This window comes from Maylandia zebra, linkage group LG12 (genome assembly GCF_041146795.1).
Source record: "Maylandia zebra isolate NMK-2024a linkage group LG12, Mzebra_GT3a, whole genome shotgun sequence".
Taxonomy (NCBI): domain Eukaryota; kingdom Metazoa; phylum Chordata; class Actinopteri; order Cichliformes; family Cichlidae; genus Maylandia; species Maylandia zebra.
In genome coordinates, this window is record NC_135178.1 from 12800335 (window position 1) to 12827514 (window position 27180).

At 43.0% G+C, this 27180-nt stretch overlaps 1 protein-coding gene across 3 annotated transcripts in view; it reads left to right on the forward strand.

The window, feature by feature from the left end:
- Positions 1–27180, forward strand: part of rimbp2b (RIMS binding protein 2b) — a 109270-nt gene that overhangs the window by 44563 nt on the left and 37527 nt on the right. For all 3 annotated transcript variants that reach the window (XM_076890710.1, XM_012917350.5, XM_012917349.3), the window contains exon 5: positions 22537–22620. In XM_076890710.1, coding sequence (XP_076746825.1) covers positions 22537–22620 — 84 coding nt within the window. The remainder of the gene's footprint in view (positions 1–22536; positions 22621–27180) is intronic.

Sequence of the window (27180 nt, forward strand, 5' to 3'; positions counted from 1 at the left end):
TGAAAAGAACCATATTTCTCCATTTTCAACTTTGTATTTACATTAGTTAACAAAGTGATGTTATTGGTTTACCTTTTAGTAACATTTCAACATTATAGCAACAGTTTCAAAATACTTAACCAGCAGATGGTTCTGGCTTTAAATTTAGCGTGCAGACAAGTGTGTGTTAGCATTAGCATAAGCTTATATTTGTATATCAAAATGGTGTGAAAAAAATATAAATATAAAGCTGCTGGTTACAACTGTATTTAACAAACAGACATGAGTATCTCTATCTTCTCCTCAGCACAAATGCAAAGATTGTAAGCTTATTTTGCAAACAGTTTCAGTTTCCCTTCAAGTTATAAGAACAGTAAGTAAATACCAACTAAACTTTCTGTTTAATTGCCTGAAAATTAGAGCACATCGTAAGAACATGGGATTTGAACAGAACTTGTGTTTCTCAAATTAAAAATGCATTAGTGACTGAGTGTGTCTGATTTGACTTCTGAACCTCAAATATCAACATTTAGCTGAGACTAAGGTGGTAAATGAGCCTTGGAAATATATTTGAAGTAGTTCAAAGTATTAATTAAATGAACAGAGATATCAGAGAACTGTTGACCCTATCATACTCTCTTTCATATCTCCTCATACACACACACAGTCTCACACACACACTTTTCATACTCCTTCTCTTGCTGCAATTTAAGATCAGATGGAGACGTTTCTGTGCCATTTCAGACTCCACAGAAAGTTTGTAGAGTAGTAAGATACACAGCTAAGTTCTGAATAAACTTGCATGTGTGAGTAGCTTTTGCAAAGCTGCTTCACTCCAGTTTCAAACAAAAAAAAAATGCCCTGGCAGCAGAAATGCCATGGTAACTGCTGAAAGCAGTTTAACATTTGCTCAAGTGTTCTCAGAGGAGAGATATCCTGTGTTATACAAAGGATACAGTATGGGTAATTTTGTGTACTCACTGATTGTTCTGGACTGCACTTTGATGAAAGCAACCATCAAACACCACACACTGTATTAATTGTTACTGTGTGCTCCAAGCTATTCATAGCAATCGTACAAACATGTGAAAACCTTGACTTTTAGCTGACTCTAAGGCAGTAAATGTAGACAGAGATGTGTTAAAACGGCTTCTTTCAGCTCTATGGCAGGTTATGGAAGGTTATGTATCTTTACTAATGTTGGCAGCATCATTAAACTGTTTGTGTAATAGATAACAGAATTAACCTCACTCCTACTAAAACGTCATTGCAATGGAGTGAAGGAGAAGAGGGAAGCTCCTCTCAGGGAGAATGGTACTAGATTAGCGCCTTTACCCACTTGTCTATTTTGGACCATCTTAAGTGGCGTAGACAACTTTCCCAACACAAATAGCTACATTGGAGCCATTTTTGTTTAGCTGAATACTCAAATTGGAGTTTATTGTGATAGAAATGGAGAGTCTCGTGATTGACAGGTTGGAGTGTTGTTTTTCTGCTGTTTATTCTGTCCCCTGTGTGAAGGAATCAAAGTCCTGACAGCCCCCTCTCTGATCCCTGGATGAGGCCCAGTGAACATATTGACAATTGAGCCTCGTGCAGCAGCAGCAACCATCTACTCCAGGCTCTTGTTTATATGCTAATGCTGGACTCACACAAGAGGCTTGTTTTCTGTTAAGCTGTTGGTTGTGCACAGCAGGCTTTACATCACTACACTACTATTCAGTTTGACAGAAACATCAACTGTGATGATGTTGTTTTTTTGTTGTTGTTGTTATTGTCTAGGACATCAACAACAAACAACGAAATTAGTTTGGGAAGTGTAGTCCCCATAAATGGTGGATTTACAGAACTCCCTGCTTTAGTTATTCTCTTCTCTTTTTTCCTAAATTGAGCCTGAGCAGGGATGCCTTCTCATTTGTTCCAAGCTACTATGACTGTGTGACCACAGCGTCTGCAAGTGTAGGAGGAATTAAGTTGCTTACTTCTTTTGGTTCATTAAAAAAAATCCCAGAAGATTTTTCTCGTTATAAAATGTAAAAATGAAAACAAGTTGGGGACACACATGTCAGCTCAGAATGCCTGCATTTTCAAAAATGTGCACATATAATTAAATTAAACATAATTTACCATTTAAGGTTAATTTAACAGCCTGGAACAACACACATAACTTATCTAAGAGAGGAAAATCACTGTGTAATATGTAAAGTGGAAGAAATATATTGAATTTGTGTTGATGAAAATAGTATTCCTTCTTACGCTGATTTTATTAATTCATGTTCTCTAAACCCATACTCTGTTTTAATTAGTAGTGAATATGACAGAAAGGTGTGACGGAGAGGTGTAGATGGGAGGGCAGGCAGAGTGAAAAAGGATGCCGGGAGTGATATGCGACAGAAGGGCAACAGTGAAAGCAAAGGTTTTACAGAATGGTAGTGAGACGAGCTCTGCTATATAGGAAGTGAAGCTGCAGGCAGCTGATTTAAACACACTGACAGCTGCATCGGAAGTGACGAGGATGGACGAGATAGGACACAGTAGGAGAGGTGAGTTGTTTTGGACATGTGAGGACAAGAGTGAAGTTAAAGATGGAGCTGAAAACAGGAAGGTGGGAGGTGATGGTGGAGGTGGGGATGTACCTGTAATAAAAGCACCAAAAAAGTTAAAGATAAAGAAATGTATATATTTTTCAAGTGTATCACACTGGTACTGCATGTGAATGAATTTTCTATTTGATGTTATTTATAGTGCCAAATCACAATAACAGTCAAGTCGCTTTGTATTTTAAGGTAAAGATCCCACAAAAAATATAAAGAAAACCCCAATGATCAAAACCTTTGAGAAAGCAATTGGAGACAGTGGGAAGGAAAAACTTCCTTTTAACAGGAAGAAACCTGCTGCAGAATTAACCGTCTACCATCAGGAAGACAGACGGGACAAAAGATAAGCTGTAGAAGAGAGCCTGAGATTATGAATAACTGAAGATTAAATGCAGATAGATGGATTTTGACTTCGATATCAAGGTAAAATGCAGAGCAATATAATGATGAAGGCTATTTTTCCAGCCTTTATGCATTAGTTTAGAATCTCTTCCATCTGCGTTTCTGATGAAAGCTTAGCTTGATCACCATTGCAATAGGAACAACCAGTGTAATCATCAAAGGGCTGCAGTGTGGGTAAAATGTCACGCTACTATGACGCAAAACAAATTCCCCTCCACACTGACAAATTACTTGCATATCTATTTGACACATCATGGTTTGTTTTCATTTGTTGGTGATGTCATGAATGTTCAGAGGGGGTGCCAGTATAGCTTACTTAGTAGAGCTGGTCACTTCTATGCCATAAGACTAATGCAGAGTGGCTGGGTTCAAATCTGCCCTGAGGAGGTTTACTGCATGTCTTTCTCCCAGTTTTCCTGTCTTCTCTACACTCTCCTATCAACAAGAATAAAAAGGCCAAGACATACATATATAAAAAGAAATGCTGATTAATATTCACAGGGATTGAGGTCAAGTGACTTTGAGCACTGTGACTTCAGGTAGCTCTTCAGGTAGTTTTTGCAAACTTTTGAGGTCTATCAGTAGTTTGTATTTCCATAATCCACTGTGAAAAGCTGATGTATCATAAGCTGCTCAAAACCTTTAACCTTAGTTCTCGAGCTGAAATGGTTTAGAAAACCCTGCGTGTCCTCAGAGGCCAGTGCTGGATAACCGGCTTTAGAGGGTACTTTTCTTGCATTTTTTTAAATTTATCACATTCTTTATTTGTGATGAAGTATTTTTCCTTGCACTCTGCGAGCAAAGCTTGATTTATCGATCTTCTTACTGCGGGTAACATTTTGTCTGCTTCGTGCTCTGGATACAAGCGTGAGGTTGTTGTTCTTTTTTCTAATGAGCTGCTTAATTAGAAGACACCACTGACATGATAATTTTTGTATTCAAAAAATGAGTCAGATTGCTGGCTAACTATTGCTGTTTTTATTTATTTATTTATTACAAAGAACAAAAGATCAAAGGAGCATGATGTATATATGTAAATGTTAGTTCTTAGAGCACACATCTACAACACTAATCAAATTCTCAGTGACATTTCCAGCCTTACTTGTACTTGCTAAGCAGCAGTTAGGAGTGCTAACGCACACAGATAATAAAATTTGATATTTGATATAATTTGATACAGCCTCACAGCACTGCTAACGTTGCTTTTACACACACAGTGCTTTTTCTAATCTACTTGATCTCTTTAGTCTTTTTCTTTAACTTCTCGCCTGCTCACTTTCTTAAAGCTTAACTTACATAATTAGTCTGCAAAAGCAAAGCGACTAGCAACTGAACTGAATTGAGTATAGTATCTGCCCAGTGCATGCATTATCCAGTTTCTGCATGTGACCACTGTGTTTGGCACTTGAATGCCGTAGGCAGCAGGTCCCTGTGTTTGCTACTCAGATTTGACGAGTAATTGGGTGCCCTGTATTCTGGCGCATGATTGTTAGAAACTGTCCCCCAAATGGGGAAACAAGAGCGTCTGTTTCTGCTGCGATTGTGCCAGAATCCTGTGGGGTGAGAACCTCACTCTTTATCTCCTCCTGGGCACCACCTGTCTCCTATTACTGCACACAGGATCTCAGCCACAACCTAATGCAAAAACTGCTCACATCAGAGAGTCAGCACGGTTTTGCTGAGGCCAAAAGCCAAGTCAGACAGCTCACAGTAATCACTTCAGCAGAAAGTTGGTTCTTTTTGATAAGTGTGTTCAAAAGGAGGTGGTTTTGTACATCAGACCTGGATGACCTTATCCCTCTCAATCTATGTTGTTCTTTTTTTTAGCATTAAAGACACATTAATGAACACCTCTGTGGGTTCACAAGCTACTGATGAACTTTGACGGTAAGCTGAATGCGATATGTCAAAGCCTGTTGCTGTTAGAAAAAGCGCTCTGACAAATGGAAACAAGTGTTAGAGGATGCATGCCTTGTCATGACTAGAAGGCATGCATGCGCACTGTATAAACTTTATTTTGCCAACACAAACACAAGTTTGTTTCCCCTTAACAAAGGATACAAAAGTGAAGTTGTACTCATTATATTGGTTTTGGAGTTTGGAGAGCAAACTAATTGGTCGCCAGCTGTTGAAATGTGGTTAATGAATGGAAAGCCAATGAAGAGCTGTACCCTGCATCCAGTACAGCTCCTCCCTGCAGGATGGAACAGCATATGTCTGTGTCTCTGGCACAGGATCAAAGGCACCTCAGCTGGTGACAGCCCTTTTTCCCATAACTATGTGAGCTCTAATTTTGCAGGGCAGGGAGACAGTTAAATTAGCGGAAACCAGTGTAGAAGCATCATTTAAGAGTTTATCACTACATTCTGTTGAAGTGACCTTTAAACTGAGCCAAACAAAAGGGGATGCGCCATCTGAGCCCGTGCTGGTCAGCACGGGGTGTTGTTCAAAGTCTGCTGCCCTAATGCTGTGATTCACAGTATCACAACAGCATCCACACAGTGTTACTGCAGTCTGATAACGCAGAGCACATGTCGTAATCCAGTGGGTGGAAGAGGGAGGCCCTGTGGCCCTGTGACTCCTTGGTCATTTCAGCACATAAAATTATTAGACATAATTGTCACCACTGATGATAAACGCTCCTATTTGTGCGCAGGTTTTAGATCTGAAGGATCACATACCTTGTAATTATCCATCTAAGTGTACCTTGACATTTCATAGGTCAGTGATTTCGTATTACCAGGGACACTAGGATAACAGTGGATCAGAACAAATAGGACAGCATGTAATATTTTGTGTTATAATCAGCTTATCTGGTCGGGGCCCAAGTGTGCAGACAAACAGGCAGCTTGGTTCGATGTGAATTAATTTGATCATGCCAGGTTTTGCGAGATTCTCGTTCTGTCGGCTTCGGACTGAGAGGGGCGCAGATGTAAGAGCAGAGCTCCCCTTAGAAAGGGAGTGAGTGATTCTGACATAGTCATGACAGCATGAAGGAAAGGGCAGTAGCCTCTTTTTAACTCTTTTTATTTTACACAGAGATAAGGTTTTTTGGTATGTTTGGTGGTTTTGCTCTTGTTTGCCTTTTTGTACTTTTGTTGTGGCTAGATCCACTTTATAGCTGTTGAAATTTGTTTGCTGCTTTATTTAAACATATGTATTTTTTGTTGTTTGTTTTTCCAGCTGCCAATGACCTTTTCCTTTTTCTTTCTTTCTTTCTTTTTTTTTTTTTTAGATAATAATGGCTAAAATGAATGAAGAGAGCCCTCTGCTGTGGATAATGTGTTAGCTGCGCCTCGATAATACCTGGAGTTCCCGTGTGCACAGTTGCACGTATTAGTGTGCCTTGATTCATGGTTTATTTGTAGCCTGTGTTTGTTCCCCTGCTCAGTTTTCGATGTTGACACTGCCTCCCGAGGCTTTAATGCTTGTCTGGACCTCTCAGCCAACAGTCCATCATGACAGCAGCTAATCTACCTGCACGGTTACTGGCCACTCTAATTTGACTTAGACGGCCATGACGCTGTCATTCATTTGCTTATTTATGCATCTTCATCTTGAGCAATGTGTTGGTACAGTTATGGAGTTGCTGAATGACTTTAAAACAATTGTTCCATCCTCTAGCAGCAACATATTGACCTGAAAATGTTTGTAAGTCTTTGCAATAACCAGAACTAGCTATACAAGCATTGTTTGTTGAGTCCTTGTTTTTGAGCATTTAGCGTCTGTGTATCTATGTGACTAAGCCGGCTGTAAGCATTTGCATTGATTCCCATGGATCTCTGCAAAGTCTACTGGAATCTAATAAAAGAGAATAGAATAACAACACACAGCTCTGTCTTTGTAGTGCAGGGTCCCCAAGTCCATATAAAGAAAATACCTTCCTGTTCACAAATCACACTGTATGATGTGTCAGCGCAGTCTTCTCTGTGTAATTTCTCCATGCAATTTATGACAAAAGTCTTTTGTTATATGGAGTTTAATGCTGTGCCATGAGGGATGAAGGTTACCATGTGAACTGAATGACAGTCTGCAGAAATTGCCCAGCAAATCCAGCTGGGTATGAGTAAGCCTCCGTGTCTGAGTGGGCAACAGCAATGGGCATCTAGCGTTTGTTTGGTTGCAGCAGTGCTCATCAGATCATCAGATGTTCTCTGTGGCCTTTAAGTCATCGAGACTGCCTCAGCTGCCAAAACATAAAAAAATAAAACCTGTTTATTTTCCCATAATGCACTAGTCATTTTATAAAAGAATGGATTATTAAATCCAGCATGGTCACGTGGGAAATGAATAGATATCCGAGCAACTGATAGGACCCTCCATTATCTACGTAGGAGTGTGTTGTGTATGCATGAGTCATTGTTTAGTTTCCATTAAGACAGAAGTCTCATCTGACATGTTTTGTTCATGCTGTGGGATTATCAGATTTTGCAGTCTTCTCTCGGAGCCTCTTATACACACAGAGCCTGTTTTTTGTCAAATTAGCCTCGTGTGCCAGTTACCTCACCTTAACAGATCCTAGTTTATCCTTTTTGTTCCTCTCGCTCGCCTCTCATCTGCACTCTCAATTCATCTTCTTGCCTTTTTCATTCATTATGATTCATTCTCCTGCCTTGCTTGCGTTATTTCACCTTCCACTCTTCGTCTTCCCCGTATTTTGCTTGTTGGTGTTTGCGCGTTAGATATCAGCAGGCAGGTAAGGTAGCGATTGGTGGCTCAGCGAGGTCAGACCCCGGTGAAAGCGGCAGCTTCATTTCTGATTGTCCGGCACCCCAAGGCTCGTGTTTCATGGTGGTGAGTTAGAAAAAAAGAGAGATTGGGAAGGAAAGAAAGTGGAATTTAGACCAGTGAACTGTTCCCGACGCTGCTGCATAGGTGTTTAATATGCCTGATAGCAGTAGCCTAGCTGAGGTGCCTCAATTCTGTTTTTCATTTTGCCCATATTCCCCTCACATTCACATTTATACGTAGGCGTCATTGCCTGTACTCTGCACATTGCTACCTAAATTCATGTGGTTATTTAGAGTATTGCTATTTTATGTCCGTGTTTGGCTAAAATCTTTACAGTCGTGTCCATCTGTAAGTCTTTTTTTTACTGTTTTTGTTAATGTGACATTCACTAACTTTCATATGGTAATAATAGCAGCACTTCTTTCACAGACTAATAGCAATAAAGCATTAAATGATGATATCCAGAAGGCCAAAAGTCAAGTCTGGACGGATGTATACGCAAACTAAAACTTGACCCGATGACAGAGACTCACCGCTGTGAGGCCGGAATTCTGATTCCCTTTCATCTCACTTTTCACTCTACCTCCCTGGTCTGGGTCCAATTTCTTTTGCCCTGTGAGCATGTGTGCACGTCCACGTGTGTGTTTTGCAAGTGTGTGCGCATGTTGGCATGTTCTTGTAGACCTCCGGGAGCTACTCTTGTTTTTCCTGTAAATCTGTGATTCAGCATTCAGTCTGCATTTTACTGCACACAAACAAACATACACAGCGATACACACTTGCAGGTGCCAGATGAGTACAGTATTAGTGGAATGCAAGCATCTGTGCCTGCACACACAGACTTAAGCTGCAGGGGTTATGTAACTTACTCTGTCATTTCAAATGATTGAAAATCACAAGTCCTTGTTGTGCTGGACTAGATTACCGTGTTCTGGGCCAGGAGTAAGTGCAGTATAGTCGTGTACTAAACGATGCTAAGTAAAAGTTGTGTTTGCGTATCAGGTAACAGAGGGGAATCCTCTGTTAAAGACCTCGACATTCCTCCTGCTTCCTTGATTGCCTGACTTTTGTCTGCAACTCGGTTTGTCTGGGAAAAAACAAAAACAAAAAACGTGTCATAACATAACTTGCGATGACTGAGATTTAATGCCTGTGCACCACCTCGTAAGTTAAAGATAATGGCTTTGCTGTGATTTCCGCTTTGTTTAAAGTGATCACTACGTGCGGAAGATTATCTCATTGTGGATGTTGGATGTCCAGCTGTCAGCTGCATGTACGGTGCCATCCTCTGTCACTCGTGCCTCTTCCTAAAAACAAGCTTGGGGAGCACCAGTGGACTTGGATTAAAACCGGGAAGTTGTTTTTTGATGTCGGTGTGTCCGACTGTGGACTGTGGACACAATGTGGACATACAAAGCAGATGTGTTGCTGCACAGACATCCCTGGGAATTTTCTTAGATGGAACCAAACCTTTCCACCTTTTCTCACCTCACACGAGTGCACTAAAATGTTTGGTAGATACATGACCTGGGGGCACATGGGACTTGTATTTACTTATTAAAATTTGACTAAATCAGCACACTGTGCTCAGATTTCAAGGATAACCCTTCTAGCATGCAATTTGCCAGGTGCACTACTGAGATGCTGCAAGTGGAGCTTGTGCTCTAAGGTTTCTGTTCCAGGAGCACATTTACGTACACACAGACTCCTCCGACAGTAAGTGTTTCGGGGCGTACTCAAACAAGGACATTTCATAATCAAAGGGTACACTGCAAACCTCACGGTTAGGGATAAGTTTAAGTCGATTTTCACCCCTTTTACATATCATTAGTCAACACAAGGCAAGGCATGAAAGGGAAAACGAGAGAGGGAAAAAGAGAAAGTAATGAGGTTACCTCTGCTCACTAGAGATTATACGCAGAGCTTTCCCAGCTCCGAAGATCAGAAGACGAAACACAGAGAACAGGATGGGGGAAGCCTCCTGTGTTAATTAGTCATTTCAGGAATAATACGGTAGCATGTGAGCCTTATTTTGTGGAGATGTTGCTGAGCAGTGCAGTGGAGTGGAGTCAGCAGCAAAAGAAATGAAATAGTTATAGTATATAAGCCACATGCTGCGGTTGTGTCGGCCCGGGGGGAACTCTTCATGGTGCTGAGCACAGACTGCTGTATTCAGGGCTGGCAGTAGAGACTGTACTAAATGCTAATGAGAGCATGTGAAGGTGCTCTTAATATACATTTCTAATATCAACAGTGAAACATTTCTAATGTTTACTGTTCTATTTGCTAATTAGCATTAATATAGCAGTTTTATTACTATTGTTATAATGTTGTTATAATCTGATGTAATAGAAACAGGCGCTGCCGTGATGCATTCACAGTCAGTAGACCTAATTTAAATGAAGGAAGGAAACATGAAGGTCTTTATCACATTTCATCACAGTCCATGTAATGTTATTGAGACCTTGTGATCGCAGAAGACTTTAGGCTTTGCTGGCTGGGAACATTGAATACTGTACAAATTTCTGTGATAATCCATAATACATGCTTGAAAATTGTATGGATTAACCTTAAAGTTGGTGAGAGTAGACGAAAAAAAACAGAAGATCAATATTGTACATTCTCTGGGTATCACAAACCATCCAGTACAACATGTCTAAAAGCCATGCAGTGTATCATAGAAGTAAATCCAATGTAATTTAATATAATCAAGATATGCGTGTAATGATTAACTTCAGTCCTGGTTACTGTGCCGCTGATTTGTTTTTGTTTTCCCCCTTTAAATTAGTTGAAGTTAACAAAAAATGCACACAAGCTGCACATACCTACAGTGGAAGGGTGTGACTTTGTCAAACTCAGTGACTGAGGAGAGTCCGAAATAAAAGATGATCACATCTGAGAAGCTGGAGAGTTGTGGCTGATTAATTTTCTATTGATTTGCTTTATCAGTCATACTTAAGTTCACTTTATACACAGCTGTCTTACATTGAGGTTGAGGTCTGCACTTTCATTATTTTCTTTTTCAGCCATTCTGTTGTAGATTTGCCGCTCTGCTTGTGATCATTGTTGTGTTGCATGACCCAGTTTAAACCAAACTTTAGATCAGGGGTCCTCAATCCCAGTCCACGAGGGCTGGTGTCCCTGCAGGTTTTAGATGTCCTTGATCCATCACAGCTGAGTTAAATGGATAAATTACCTCCTCAACATGTCTTGAAGTTCTCCAGAGGCCTGGGAATGAACTAATCATGTGATTCAGGTGTGTTGACCCAGGGTGAGATCTAAAACCTGCAGGGACAACGGCTCTCATGGACTGGGATTGGGGACCCCTACTTTAGATGATATGCTGTGTAATTTTTAAACACACAGCATATCAGCACATATTAGGGTTGACCGATTGGACGAATATATTGACTATCAATCATTTTTACAAGGGTCATTTATTTAATTATTTGCCCATGAGTAAGTTTGCTAATAATGATGGAGCTAATAGAAGCAGTCAACAGAAAAAAAACAAAACACAAAATAGCGCTGTTTTAACAGCATCCTCTTTCATCTGCAAGAAAATGCACCCTCCTCTGAGTGCGCCCAAATGCTTGTTGATGGAGCTGCAGAAGCTGGTGATAGCCTAGCATACTCACTGGTGGACATGCTCGTGCAAGTTAGTCATGTTTGGGTACTTTGCCCGCACTATATGTCTGGACAAGCGGCACACTGCTTTGGTTACATCCTTAGGCTTACCTCTTTTCATCTGGTTTAAAGCCAAACTGTATATGCGCCCTCTAGGCGCAATCTTTGAGAAATACAATATCACTTTTCACTGTTATGCTGACCATATACAGATCTACTTTGAACTAGCTGATGATCCTGCTCTGCCTTTGCACTGCTTTCAAGAGTGCATGTGTGAGGTCAAAGAATGGCTCTTAGGAAACTCTCTTATCTTAAATGATAAGAAAAATGAAATCGTGATATTTGATAGTAATATTTCTCGTGGACAACTTTGGTTCCCTTGCCAGCTCCCTCTCTGACACTGTTAGCAATTTGGGCGTATTGCTGGATAGCTCTTTTTAATTTGATAAACAAGTGTCCGCTGTAGTTAGATCTAGTTTTTACCAACCGCGTCTCATTTCTGAGGCTAGGCATTATGTTCCGCACAAGGACCTGGAAAAGCTTGTTCAAGCCTTTGTGACCTCTAGGCTGGATTACTGCAACTCCCTTTATTTCGGTCTTTATTCTACCCTTCTTCATAGACTGCAAACTGTTCAAAATGCGGTGGCATGCCTTCTGACCGGGACTGGGAGGTTTGCCTCTATTACCCCTGTTCTAGCTGACCCGCACTGGCTACCTATTAAATACCGCATCCAATTTAAAATACTGCTGCTTACTTTTAAAATTATCAACAACACAACCCCAAGCTACCTTAGACCGTACATTCCCGCTAGAGCACTAAGATCGTCTACTCAGTTACTCCTGGTGCAGCTAAGATCTCGGCTGAAGTCTAGAGGTGACCGTACGTTTGCCTTGGCTGCACCTGATTTATGGAATAACCGCGTGTCTGATTCTATCCAATCATTTAAATCACAGTTAAAAACCTATTTATTTAACCTTGCCTTTGCTGCTCGTTAATGCCTGTAGCAGATCCCTAGACTCACTCTGTATTACCTTTTATATATACAGTGGGGCAAAAAAGTATTTAGTCAGCCACTGATTGTGCAAGTTCCCCCACCTAAAATGATGACAGAGGTCAGTAATTTGCACCAGAGGTACACTTCAACTGTGAGAGACAGAATGTGAAAAAAAAATCCATGAATCCACATGGTAGGATTTGTAAAGAATTTATTCGTAAATCAGGGTGGAAAATAAGTATTTGGTCAATAACAAAAATACAACTCAATACTTTGTAACATAACCTTTGTTGGCAATAACAGAGGTCAAACGTTTACTATAGGTCTTTACCAGGTTTGCACACACAGTAGCTGGTATTTTGGCCCATTCCTCCATGCAGATCTTCTCGAGAGCAGTGATGTTTTGGGGCTGTCGCCGAGCAACACGGACTTTCAACTCCCGCCACAGATTTTCTATGGGGTTGAGGTCTGGAGACTGGCTAGGCCACTCCAGGACTTTCAAATGCTTCTTACGGAGCCACTCCTTTGTTGCCCGGGCGGTGTGTTTTGGATCATTGTCATGTTGGAAGACCCAGCCTCGTTTCATCTTCAAAGTTCTCACTGATGGAAGGAGGTTTTGGCTCAAAATCTCACGATACATGGCCCCATTCATTCTGTCCTTAACACGGATCAGTCGTCCTGTCTCCTTGGCAGAAAAACAGCCCCATAGCATGATGTTTCCACCCCCATGCTTCACAGTAGGTATGGTGTTCTTGGGATGCAACTCAGTATTCGTCTTCCTCCAAACACGACGAGTTGAGTTTATACCAAAAAGTTCTACTTTGGTTTCATCTGACCACATGACATTCTCCCAATCCTCTGCTGTATCATCCATGTGCTCTCTGGCAAACTTCAGACGGGCCTGGACATGCACTGGCTTCAGCAGCGGAACACGTCTGGCACTGCGGGATTTGATTCCCTGCCGTTGTAGTGTGTTACTGATGGTGACCTTTGTTACTTTGGTCCCAGCTCTTTGCAGGTCATTCACCAGGTCCCCCCGTGTGGTTCTGGGATCTTTGCTCACCGTTCTCATGATCATTTTGACCCCACGGGATGAGATCTTGCGTGGAGCCCCAGATCAAGGGAGATTATCAGTGGTCTTGTATGTCTTCCATTTTCTGATGATTGCTCCCACAGTTGATTTTTTCACACCAAGCTGCTTGCCTATTGTAGATTCACTCTTCCCAGTCTGGTGCAGGTCTACAATACTTTTCCTGGTGTCCTTCGAAAGCTCTTTGGTCTTGGCCATGGCGGAGTTTGGAGTCTGACTGTTTGAGGCTGTGGACAGGTGTCTTTTATACAGATGATGAGTTCAAACAGGTGCCATTCATACAGGTAACGAGTGGGGGACAGAAAAGCTTCTTACAGAAGACGTTACAGGTCTGTGAGAGCCAGAGATTTTCCTTGTTTGAGGTGACCAAATACTTATTTTCCACCCTAATTTACAAATAAATTCTTTACAAATCCTACCATGTGAATTCATGGATTTTTTTTCACATTCTGTCTCTCACAGTTGAAGTGTACCTCTGGTGCAAATTACTGACCTCTGTCATCATTTTAAGTGGGGGAACTTGCACAATCGGTGGCTGGCTAAATACTTTTTTGCCCCACTGTATCTTTTATGGCTTTGTGCTTTTAACATGTTTTACTTGATATGCATTTTATGCTATTCCTGTGTTTTAGTGCCACTGACCTGTTAGCATACGTGGTACTTTGTTATGGTCCTATAATATAATATTTATGGCTTATTTCCTGTCTTTTATGTGAAGCACTTCGGTATACCGTTGGTTTTTAAATGTGTTCTATAAATAAAGTTGTGTATTGTATTGTATAAATCCCAAATTAGCGACTTTATATTTTTTTAGTGCTGTCAGGGTTAACGCGCCGTCATCACGACTAACGTGATTAACAATTAACCCATCTGGAGCGCAGACTGAGTCAAAATCCCTGAATTGTCTCTGTCAAAACATTTTGCGCAGATTGTCCAAAGTTTGTTCATTCTCTGCTCCAGATGGGTTGCGTTAATCCTGATGACCACGTTAACGCCGACAGCCTAAATTTTTGGGGGAAATTACTTCGTCCATGTTTGGACTTCTTCTGTGTTGTAAACGCGTCACCTTTCCAAACAAGCCACACATCTTCAGTCTTTATCTAATTGTACTGTCATGAATTTTGGCATTTAACATGCTAACTGAGGCCTGTAGAGTCAGAGATATAGCTCTTGGGTAGACCAGCAACTGACTTAAATGTTTTACACCAGTGAATGATCTTGCTTCCTGTAGCCTGATGACATTCAAACTGTTTTCCCTTATAATCCTTCCCACACTGTTGGGCTTCTTTCCTCTTTGGCATTATGTTTACACACACCTGAATGCTCCAGACCAGCAAGCTGCCAAAACTTCTGTTTTTATAGAGGTGCTCACATTTGCTGATCATCAGTTACTCAACTGTACTTGATTATCAGCACCTGGCTGCTACTTATCCTCTTAATTCCTACAGAAGCAGTAATGGTGTACTTGGTTTTTTACCCACTGCTTCTGCACTATGGCTTAATTTTTGTTTTGCATGTTTTATAATTCATCTGAGGTTGTATTACCTGATTTTGTATGCAAAAACCTTAAGATTTGAATTGTAGTATATCCGACACACGTAGAGTAGTGAATGCACCTCTTTTGTGCATGCATTTGCATTAGTGCCACTGAGGCACAAATGCTAGACATAGCCTAACGGAATGGTCTTTCTCATCTATCTTCATCTGCTGTGCAGTAAACGCCTCTTCACTTATACAGGAGCTCATTACTCACAGTGGCAGCCATTTGAATCTTTTATCAGAGGGATTTTTAATTGAACACTGGCAAATGTGCTCCAAACAAATGGGCTTCAGCGAGCCTGCGAGCTGTGTGTTTGTATGCGTGCGAGTGAAATATTCATCGGGTGAGTTTGCGCAACGCCGTAGCCGTCTGGTTCTGCAAACTGTACACATTAGCTACCAGCCCACATGGGAGATGGCGAGCTGTCTGTAGAAACTGTGTGTGATTCACTCACAGGGAATCATTTCTAGAGTGTAAAAGAAGTCGTAGAAGAACTCTGGAGTTTTAGGGCCTTAAAGTCCCAGAAAAACACCTGCAGCGGATAATCAATCCCACCTGAACAAGTAAATGAAACTACTTTCTGTTCTTGTTATTTTAAAGATCAGCAGTATTTCCCCCTATTTGGAATCAATGCGCATCACATTTGATTGAGTAAAATTTAGCTGTTAGTGAACAATTGGCAAAACCTAATCATACTGTTGCCCCTTTTATTCTCAGCCACGAATCATTAGTCAAACTTAAAGACAAACTGATAACAGACTCATAACCAAATTCAAATTCAAATTTTATTTGTCACGTACACAGTCATACACAGTACGATATGTAGTGAAATGCTTGGACAACTGCTCGTGACCTAAAGAAAACAAAAAAGGAAAAGGCTATGAATAAGATAGGAAATAAATATGAAAAATTAAAAGGGTAAATTTAACTAGGAAGGAATAAAATATAAATTAAGGTTAAAAATGAAATAACTGTACAACACAAATTAGAATGAAGGGTAAATTTAACTGGGAAGAATAAGATAAAATATATAAATTAAAGTTGAAAATAAAATAACTGTACAACAAAATACACAATACACAATATAGAACTATATAAGAATGTATGAAGAAATCTAAATATAAATAAATATATACACGATAACAGCAGCTGTACAAGTATTAACCGGAAATGAAGAATATAGTGACCAGTGTTGTGCAAAAACAAAGTCCAGAAAGTCCAGTGTTTGTGTAAGAACCATATGTGTGGGTCAGTACTGTGTGGTGGTGTGATTGAGAGACCGTATCGCCTGCGGGAAGAAGCTCCTCCTCAGTCTCTCTGTGTTGGTCTTCAGGGAGCGGAATCGCTTTCCTGACCTCAGCAGAGAGAACAGTCTGTTGTTGGGATGGCTGAGGTCCTTCACGATCTTCCTGGCCTTGGTCCGGCACCGCCTGCTGTAGATCGAGTGCAGGTCAGGGAGCTCGGAGCGGATGGTGCGCTCAGCTGACCGCACAACCCTCTGTAGAGCTCATCTGTCCTGCATGGTGCTGTTCCCGAACCAGGTTAAGATGTTTCCCGCCAGGATGCTCTCTATGGTGCACGAGTAAAAGTTCCTGAGCACCTTGGAGGGCAGTTGGAAGTCTCTCAAGCGTCTGAGGTGGTAGAGACACTGTCGGGCCTTTTTCACCACGGTGTTGATGTGACAGGACCATGACAGGTCCTGCGTGATGTGAACTCCGAGGTATTTGAAGCTGTCCACTCTCTCCACTGGGCACTCGTTGATGACGGGGGTCTGGTAGTTCCTCTCCTGCTTAGTGCTGAAGTCCACTATCAGCTCCTTTGTCTTACTGACGTTTAGAAGGAGGTTGTTCCTCTGGCACCAGTTCTCCAGATTCCTAATCTCCTTCAGGTAGGCCGTCTCGTTGTTATCAGAGATCAGGCCCACCACGACGGTGTCGTCAGCAAACTTGATGATGGTGGTGGAGCTGGTAGTGGCCACACAGTCATATGTGTACAAAGAGTACAGCAGGGGGCTCAGAACACACCCCTGGGGGGCTCCAGTGCTGAGAGTGGTGGAGGCTGAGACATGTCCGCCCATCCTTACTGCCTGTGGTCTGCCAGTTAGGAAGTTGGAGATCCACTGACACATAGATGAGCTGAGTCCCAGATGCTCCAGCTTGGTGGTGAGTGTGGAGGGAATTATGGTGTTAAATGCAGAGCTGTAGTCTATGAAGAGCATTTTAACATAATTCCCCCTTCTAGTGTCCAAGTGAGTGAATGATGTGTGGAGGAGATGAGAGATGGCATCGTCTGTGGAACGATTTGGACGGTAAGCGAACTGTAGTGGGTCCAGTGTGTCTGGTAGTGAAGAAATGATGAAGTCTCTGACCAGGCGTTCAAAGCACTTCATCACTACTGAGGTGAGGGCTACAGGGCGATAGTCATTGAGAGAAGCAGGGTGGGGTTTCTTCGGGACAGGAACAATGATGGACTCTTTGAAGCATGTGGGGATCACCGACTGAGATAAAGAGATGTTGAATATCTCAGTGAACACAGGAGCTAGCTGGTATGCGCAGTCTCTGAGGATACGACCTGGGATGCCGTCTGGTCCTGCTGCTTTCCTGGTGTTCACTCTCTTGAAGGCTCTCCTTACTTCATGCTCGGAGATGACGAGCACGTTTCCGGTGCTGGCAGTATCTTCCTGTCTGCAGCCGTTAGCGCTGCTAACACTAGCATTGTTGGAGACCTTAGCTGCAGCCTCGAAGCGAGCATAGAAAGTGTTCAGCTCGTCTGCCAGACTCACGGCCGCGTTCGTCATACCGGTTGTTGGTGCTTTATAGTCCGTTATTGTCCTTAGTCCCCGCCACAGGCTCCTAGAGTCACTCTGTTGGAGTTGTGACTCTAGTTTCCTCCCGTAGCGCTGCTTCGCCTCTTTCACCGCCCTCCGCACGTTATATGACGCGGCTTTGTACGGGTCCATGTCCCCCGTCATGAGTCCCGTGTTGTAGGCAGCGGTGCGGGATCTCAGAGCGTCGCGGATGGTTTTATCCACCCACGGCTTCTGGTTGGGAAACGTTGTGATAGTCTTTGTCTCCACGGTATCATCCGCTAGTTTCCCGATGAATCCCACAACCGCTTCCGTAAACACGTTGACGTCATCGTCGGAGCTGTTTCTGAACATGCCCCAGTCTGCGTCATCGAGTGCGTCCTGTAACGCGGCCACCGATTGATCCGTCCAGCGCGACCTTCCTCTGAACCGGAACTTCCTGTTTCAGCCTTTGTTTGTATTTTGGCATGAGGAAGATGGCGGCGTGATCAGATTTGCCAAACGGGGGGCGGGATTGTGCCTTGTAGCCGTCCTTAACCGTAGTGTAGCAGTGGTCCAGTGTCCTTTCACCCCTGGTGGGGCAGGTGATGTGTTGATAAAAGTTCGGCGCTGCGCGTTTGAGGTTGGCACTATTAAAGTCCCCCGTCACAATAAGCGCAGCGTCCCGGTGTTGTGTCTGGTGCTGTGTGAGTGCCTCATGCAGCTCGCATAAGGCGGTGACCGTGTCCGCTTGTGGTGGAATATAAACGGCACTTACAATGATCGATGTAAATTCCCGAGGTAGATAAAAAGGACGACACATGATGGACAGTAGTTCCAGATTTGGTGTGCAGGAGCGTGTGAGAGGAACAACGTTCGCACTGTTGCACCAGTTGTTGTTCACCATTAAACACACGCCGCCTCCCCTTGACTTCCCCGAGTCCCGTGTCCTGTCCATGCGGTGAACCGAGAAGAACTCGGCCGGCTGGATGGCGTGGTCCGGCACCGCTGGGTTCAGCCATGTCTCGGTGAAGCAGAGGAGATTGCAGTCCCGAATGTCTCTCTGGAACTTTATCCTGGCCCTGAGGTCGTCAAGCTTGTTCTCCAGTGACTGGACGTTGGCGAGCAGGATGCTAGGCAGAGGTGTGCGGTGTGCACGAGCTCTCAGCCTGTTCCTGACGCCGGCTCGCTTCCCTCTAGGCCGCCGCCGCTTCCACAGCCATACTTTTATTTTAGTTCCCATCTTCACCTTATTCAGGACTTAATCATGAACTCTATGCTTGAAATGGGGTTCATCTTCCATTTCTTTCCATTCACACGACTGCTAAATCGTTTGAAATCCTGGGTGCACACTTGCGTGTTGACTTCAGCTATTGGACCCACCATCACGGATAAGTGGTTGAAGATTTAACCAGTAATCTGATGCTTTCCTGGGGTGAAATGCCACAAGGTTGTGGGTTACAAAAGGGTCAGAGCTTGTTCATCCTCCTCCTCATCTTGTTCTCTGACCCTGTTGCTCACTGTCTTATTAAATACAGTCAGAACGACAGCAGGTCAGGAGGGCAGCAGTAACAAAAATGCCTTCAATGGATATATTCAAGCTCAAAGCAGCCTGTGAGCTTTGCTATGAGGAAGCAAACATTCGTGCATTCTCACATTTTAGTCTCGCTCAGAGGCGTGTGATGCTGCCCGTGTGTGTGCGTGAGTGTGTGATATAGAGCTATGATAATTTTGTATGTTCTGATTAGTTTTTATTTTATTTCAAATTGACTTTTTGTTTTTAATTCAGTTTAGGTTTAATTTAGTTTTCATTAGTTTCAGTGTTACCTTTAGTCTTTCTGGTTATTAATCTATGGCGAGGATATGTGAGAGGCAAGATTTAGGAAAATAAGCACAGGTACTACAATAAAAACACAGAACCTTTTAAAAACTGTTGACTCAAACACGCCCACGAATACCTCATTATTCAAGGTAAATTTTTCACTTAAACAACAGATGCTGCTTTATTTTCTTCCTTTTTTTCTTACAAGGATAGTTTTTATTTTATATTTTAGTTAACTAAAATGTTTTGCCACATCTTATTTTGGTGTTTAGCTTATTTTAGTTAACGATAACGACCTCGGTGTGGTCGCACGCATCCATCCACAGCAGCAATGTTCCTCCTTCAAAGCTCAGTGATCTGGTAAACAGAGGATCTCTGTGATGACGTAAAGCTGGCGTGCATTTTGGACCGTAAAAGTAGCTATGCATTACCCTGATATCCAGTAAAAAATACTGTGGGTACTCTCATGACTATAGAAGGCATCCAAGCTTCCCAGCTAAGGTCGCCATGGTGTTGGACTGAAGGCACACAAATGAGACTAAACACACCGGCAGCCTTGATAGGGATATCCTGTTTCTCTCTGTGCGCCCCTACTGAGAAGCGAGCGGAGACGAGTTCTCTGAACAACACTGTTAGTCTGAGTAATTGACTGCGCCAGACTTAAGTCATGTTTTGGCTCAAATTGCACATTGTGAAGAAAGTTGAATTTCTTTTCACTGTAATTCCAACTAATGCACTGTTCGGCTTGCAGCCTAATGGAAACACAACAAGCACTCGGATCATTTGGAGAAAATATTAGGCATAAGTTGAAAACATGTTCAACCTTTTATTTCCCCGATCAAACAGGGGATGCAGTCTACCATACAGGTATACAGTATTTAATTGCAATAATTGGGGCTGAATTTCAGTGCAAGTCTTAGTGCCAGATCACAGCAGTGGCTTTTTCCAAGAAAACCCTTAAGCTGTAGTAATGGATCAAATAAAGTCTCCTTATTTCTTAGTAAACACGAGTATGTCAGAAAATTTATATTGGGAAAAAAAGGATAAAGCATGAACAGAAAGTTCCCGTTTCCCTAAAGGTTAATCTGGATTTCCTACATATTGTCACGTCTGTTTTGTCTTAGTTAAACCAGCACTCACAATAGCAGGGCCGTCTAAACGGAACATGGCCGTAAGTAATGTTACCAATTACACCTGTGTTTATCCTGCGAAGGAAGGTCAGCAACGCCGCTCTGCAGACGGGCTGTGCTGTGCATGCTGTGGTGTGTTTAGGGGTCCGCTGAGACCCTGAAGCACAACACAGCACTCATTATAGTTATTAGTTACACCTGTTCTGATTCTGCTATGGTACGCAGAAGCTTCTGCTGTAAAGCTGGTCAATAGACTCAACAATTACCAATATTTAAAAAATAGGAAAAATATAATGGCTTATAGATTCACAGGTTTCATTGCTGTACCATTAATGATGGCTTTTGACACTTTGACACACTTTGACGACCTTCTGGGTTTTTCCAAGGGTTGCTTCCACGTCTAACCCACAGCTGCTCATTTTGTTCTATAGGCAGACTTGAAGTATGACAGAACCACCTTAGTTCAGAAAAGAGCTGGAATAAATAGCTTGCTTGCTGTCTTGTTGATCCTGGTCAGGATAATCTTAGGCGCTTAAAAAGAAAGCGGCTGGACTTCTTTAAGTTTAAGGCATTTCACCTCTTATCCAAGAGGCTTCTTCTTTGTAGCTCTAAAATCAAACGGTGGAGAGTCCCAGGTATTTAAACCTTAGAAGGGGCTGTCCCTCGCATCAGGTGACCTCAGTACACTACATCACAGGGTGGGGCAAAGTCTCACAGTGGTTTCACCCAAAACCTCTGGTAGTAATGACCCAAGCACATAGTTAACAGTGGGTCAATGACCACATGTTTGAGGGACAACCCCACTAAGGTTAAAATACCTCAGACTCTTTACCTTTATGTTTTAGACCTGAATGAGCCTCGTGGATTGATGGGGAATTTAGTCGCTTTCTTTTTAAGCTGATAGGAGTTGTTTTCTTGGTATTTTACTCCATCATTAGATGGTAAATGGCCTGTATTTATATAGCGCTTTACTAGTCTCTAAGGACCCCAAAGCGCTTTACATATCCAGTCATCCACCCATTCACACACTGGTGATGGTAAGCTACATTGTAGCCACAGCCACCCTGGGGCGCACTGACAGAGGCGAGGCTGCCGGACACTGGCACCACCGGGCCCTCTGACCACCACCAGTAGGCAACGGGTGAAGTGTCTTGCCCAAGGACACAACGAACGAGACTGTCCAAGCCGGGGCTCGAACCGGCAACCTTCCGATTACAAGGCGAACTCCCAACTCTTGAGCTACGATCGCCCGCTAGATAAAACCACTTCAAGCCTCTACATTAAACATTTCACCACATTTTCAAAATCTTCATTCCATATTTAGCGATGAGGGAACAAAATCCCGTCAGATCGTTAACTTACGTGTGTTGAATATGACACGTAAAATCAAATACAAATGGCGACCCAAGCATCGCCATTGAGAGCTTGCTGACATTTAGTTTAAAGCACCTGTGTGCAGCTTCTCATAGGTGTAGGAAGGTCTAACCCCGCTTTTATTTGCAGAAGTTTTAAGCAGATTTTGGTTTGATCTTTTTCACGATAGTATTCATTAGGGGCCACACTCCCTCTATCCACATTTTTTTGAACCTCTCATTTCAAAGCATTTCAGCCCTTTTCCCTGACATTGAAACATTTGTAATCTCTAGCAGATAATCTCTGCAAATCTCACCCATGTACAATTCATATACACACAAACCCCTGACACATGCACTCGCACACCTAAATGCTGAAAAGCCTCAGCTCAGTCTCTTCCTGTTTAGTTTTACTGAGTTCTCTCAGGAAGCTTCTGTTCCTGACAAACCAAGCAGCTGTCCTCTGCTTTTTCCCCATCTCCCCAGGAGACTGAGATCAGCACCAGAAGGAAAGAGTGTGAAGCGCTTGATGCAGAGGTGAAGAAAAAGAATCAAACATGTCAGACTTTGGTAAGTGCCCCAAGAATATACTTTGGCCGCTGAATGAAAAGGATGGATGCTAAAATTGATTTGTACCCTGAGAGCTTTGCCTTCTATCATCACACACAAGCCTCCCTTGAGAAAACGAGTGGCAGTGATAGCATGGTTCCCTGGCAGTGACTGAAATGAAAAAAAAAAATTGGAACAATTAATTGCAGGGTGCAGTATCTGTGGGTTGGGTTTTGTTGGCATGGGGACCACATTTGAGAATGAGCGATGCACATTGCTGTAGTAATTACTTGTTGTGAGTGATCGTGCACAAACCGAAGAAGTGCTGCGCATCTTGTGCAGTAGTATCTTCACGCTGTGGCTTTATTGGCTTCTTTTGTATACGCAGTCGCTCGGTACAACATAGCTGTGATGTAAATGAACAGAGGTACACAGCGCTGTGTGTGTGTGGTCACAACTGCGAAAGGTCAGAGATATGTTACACAACTCTCTTTCACTTGGTGGTTCTTTAAGGACATTTTCTCATAATGCCCCAGAAATGTCACTCTGCTTCCCGCTGGAGTGGCCTTGACTCAGGACAAAAGGTAAAGAGAAGAAAAAGGGAAACAGACGGGCCCTGCTGATTAGTAAAAGACCAAACAAACGAAAAAAACTACACATTTAATCTTATTATACTGGATTCATCTTATTTTAATCTCATGATATGACAGAATAAGTCAGTTTTGTTGGTTAGTAGAAGTTATATAGAGAGGCTTTCTATTAAATCAAACACAGTGTACCTTTACTTTAGCAATGCTGGCATTTGAATGTGGTGCTGATGTCTTAAATTAAGTCTCGAAGGTTAAATTTATTTTATTTTTTTCTGTTAAGAGCCACTCTGTTGGAGAAAAGCGAGTCGAATTCCTCTGACTGTGTGCAGTCTTGGAGGGTGAGGCAGATCACACAAGACAGCGTTTTTAATTTTACTGTTTGGTGGTGTTGGGAGGGGTGGGAGTGGTGGGATTTGTCATTGAGGCCAGGCTAAATGCCAAATGTGATAAAATAACCAGTGACCAGCAAAGGCAATAATTACCCTGCTATATTTTATTTATTTAACTGGAGAAACATTCTGTACCTGAGACAGGAGGAGTTCTCACGGCTTCTCGCAGCAAGGACGTGTAGACGAGTTGATGGTACCAAGCCAGAGTGACTAATCAGTTTGTTTCACAGTGTGCCAAAGCTGGAGATGCTTCTGTCCATTAAAGTTGAGTTTGAGAGAGAGCAAAGTTTTTCTGCTATGAATTTCCAGTGGTTAAAGTTGGTTACCCACGCACTCTGAGGCAAAATGCTCAGCTAAAGAATTTTAGAGTATGTGTGATAGTGAGAGTAGATAAAGCATTATTCTTCTCTTCTCTGTAGTTTGAGAGCTGGGGGGAAAAAAACTGTAGACATCAAAGCCTCTTTATAAAAAGTTGAAGTTTGGCACCACAATAAAAGTATACGTGTTTGAAAGAGAGTAGTAAAAGACTAGTGCAGATGGCCTGAAATGGAATTTTTTCTCTATGAAAGGTAGGAGCTCGAGGGACTCGGCAGTAATTTAAATGGCACTGTCTGGTCCTGGACCATTTGAATTCATTTCGTCATACCCCCGAGCCCCCCCTCTATAGACGAGCTGTCTTTGTGTGTGGCTTTCTGCCCTAAATAAACACTGCATTAGGACAGTTTTCTTTGCTGCCCTCCTCTCGCCGTCCCTGCCCACAGCAGCACTTCCCTCCTCGCCCATTATTAGCCTGCTGAGTCCAGGGGAAGCTACCCAAAGGACAAACTGTCCCCAAATGGCGAGCAGAAATGGCAGGCTGGTCTCCACAGACTGCGGTACAGCTCTCATCTCCCCCTGCTCCACCAAGCTTTGAGAACAGCGACGCAAACAGAGACAAGACCAGGGAATTTTTTTGTGAGGGGATGGCGAGTTGACAGTAATGTCACTTCCTGTTTGGTCTAAACCAACTCCCTCTCTCTCCTCTGTTTCCTCTACATCTCATGTTAAAAAGAAGCACAAACGTGCAGGATTACCTGCGCTGTTGGCGAATTTTTAACAGTGTCAATAGGAATACACACTGATACTTCTTTTTTTTTTTTTTTTGACCCAGTGTTGAAATTGCACATTTTCATTAATGTCCCCCCTCATCGTGAGTTCAGCGGCCGTGTATATAAACACATCATCTGACTGAGTGTGTGAGTGACAGTAAACACTGTCACAGCCATCTGGCACCTCTACTTTCCTGGGTATCGGGTGTACAGCTACAGACCATCAGCAGAGCGTGCCTCCGCGAGCATTTAAAGCCTGTTACCATGGCGACAAGCATTAGCTGTATCAGCGTTGCTCGAATATGCGTCCGCGATAATCGAAGATCAGTGCTGAGGGAGACGGCGGGCAGGCTCGATAAGTCCAGGTTCTTTACAGCAGTGCCGAAATTTATCTCCAGGGCATCTTTGTGGTTAGCTTTGTTATCATTAAGGAGCAGTTTGTAAACACAAGCACCTTCTGTTAAAGGTGCGATTGGCATCTCATGTTGCCTTGGACACATGGCACGCACTCTAGGTGTCCAAAATTAATTTGAAGATAGACTATGTTTCTTCTCTTTTTTGTATAGTACAGAAAGTGGCTCATTTTGCTTTTTGCGTCGTGTCCGTGGAATCCTGGTGTGTTAAAGTGTTGTAGAGATTCAAGTGTAAGGGGGGAAAAGGAAAAGTCTAACTGTGAAGCTGACCAACTGTTTAAAGTCGGTCATCTTCACAGTTCTACACCGTTAGATGATATTTTAGGCACATTTCTGACACTATAATTGAGTTTATTTATACAACTCAATACCTACTGCCACCTCCTAATAATATTAGAGATTACAGAAGTCATGAGGAACCAGTCTTCAGGTAGGGGAAGTATATGCTTTCTCCTTTTGCTGGACATCTAGACAGCTGGCAATTACCTATTCTGAACGAGAGGAATAAGATGCTTTCATCCACATCGAACAGAGGCCGCTGAATATAGAGTTAGTGGGTGAAATGTTTGCATTGCTTGCGAGTTAAATGGCAGAGTTGATTCATCTGTCAGCCTTATCAAAACTTAACACGTTGCTGCGGCACACGAAGCTGAGTCAGAGCATGTCTGGACCAAATGCACATTTGGAGTAGGAGTAGCCGGGTACTCTGCCCCCAAGGCCTAATTATATTTTTCCACTGCGTATCATTCATGAAACTGTCCTAGCTCTCCTATCCAGATCAAATAGAATGCATTCATTCATTTCCCCCCCTCTTATTGCTGTGTGGCAGTCGCTTTTCCTATAATTCAGTCTCTTTGCTCTCTGTTTTTTGTAATACCTCCTTTCAGTTAAACTTGCTGTTCTTTGTGTGCGTGTCTGTGTTGGTGTGCAAGAAAATCTCATCTCAGCAGAAATCTCAGGTTTTCAGCTGAATAACGCCGAGGACGGCTCAGTATAGGCCACGCTGTTTTCTGCACTGAAATGCTTCCACAGCTTGGCTCACGGACTCTCCGTAAAAATGTGTCTTGCCAAGGGATTATGACGTGCGCTGATCTGTTTAAAGCATTAACACGTCAACAATATAGAACAAAGTCACAGCTGATTCTCTGTGTTTGACACAATTTGGTTTGCATCGTTATGCGTGTTTTGTCACGTCCAAATCCCCCACCACCAAAAAAAAAAGGATTTTAAATGAGGGTGGCAGTCATATTGAAATGCTTAAATCAACAACAAACCAGGATGTCTAAAGTGCTTCAGTATATTGTTCTTTCAGCGTATGCACGGCAAAATGTCAGCTTTTGCTTTTTTTTCTGTAGCTGTTTGTCCTTCAGCGGGAACACCTGGAGGCTCAGCCAGCCGATATTAACACCGAATTGAAGGATCAATGGATATGAATAGGATTGCCAATGCAATCTACTGCTTGTTCGGGAAGCATTAAAATTGACTGGACAGAATCGATGCAAGTGGAATCTTTTTTTTTTGTGACATAAATGAATGAAAAAGCAGCAAAGCTCACCGATACCTAGACCCGGTTTGTAGAGTACGCTTGGGGAGTGTGATCGTGTGTACAGCGTCTCTTTATGTCTGTCTCCACGTTGGTTGAGTGTGGAGTGAGTGCATTTGAGAGCATGAGGGGGGGAATGGATGTTTGTGTCTGTGTGTGCCTGTATGTCTGTGTCTATATGTCAGGTTGGGTATCAGACGCCACCTCTCTGGGGACACCTCAGGCCCTCCAAGGTTTGGAGGCCTATCTCCACCTACCACCACTTCCCCTGCCGGTGGCGGACTCCCTCAGGTGTCGGTGCGTTGGTGGTTCTTTGTGTCTGGGGGTGGGCGTCCAGGTACACACCGGCTCACTCCTTGGTGGCCGCTTATCGGGGCCTGGAGCCTGTGGCTCGCTCGGGCCCCTTCGGGGGTGGGGTGCCCCCGGCCTCTCGGCCTGGGGCTCGGTCACTCAGGCACAGCTGGCGGCCGGCGGAGCTCACGGGCGCGTCACTGCAACTCCCCCTGGCTTCTGCTCCGCGGCTGCTGAGTGAACCCTCATCTGGGACTCTCCTCAGCT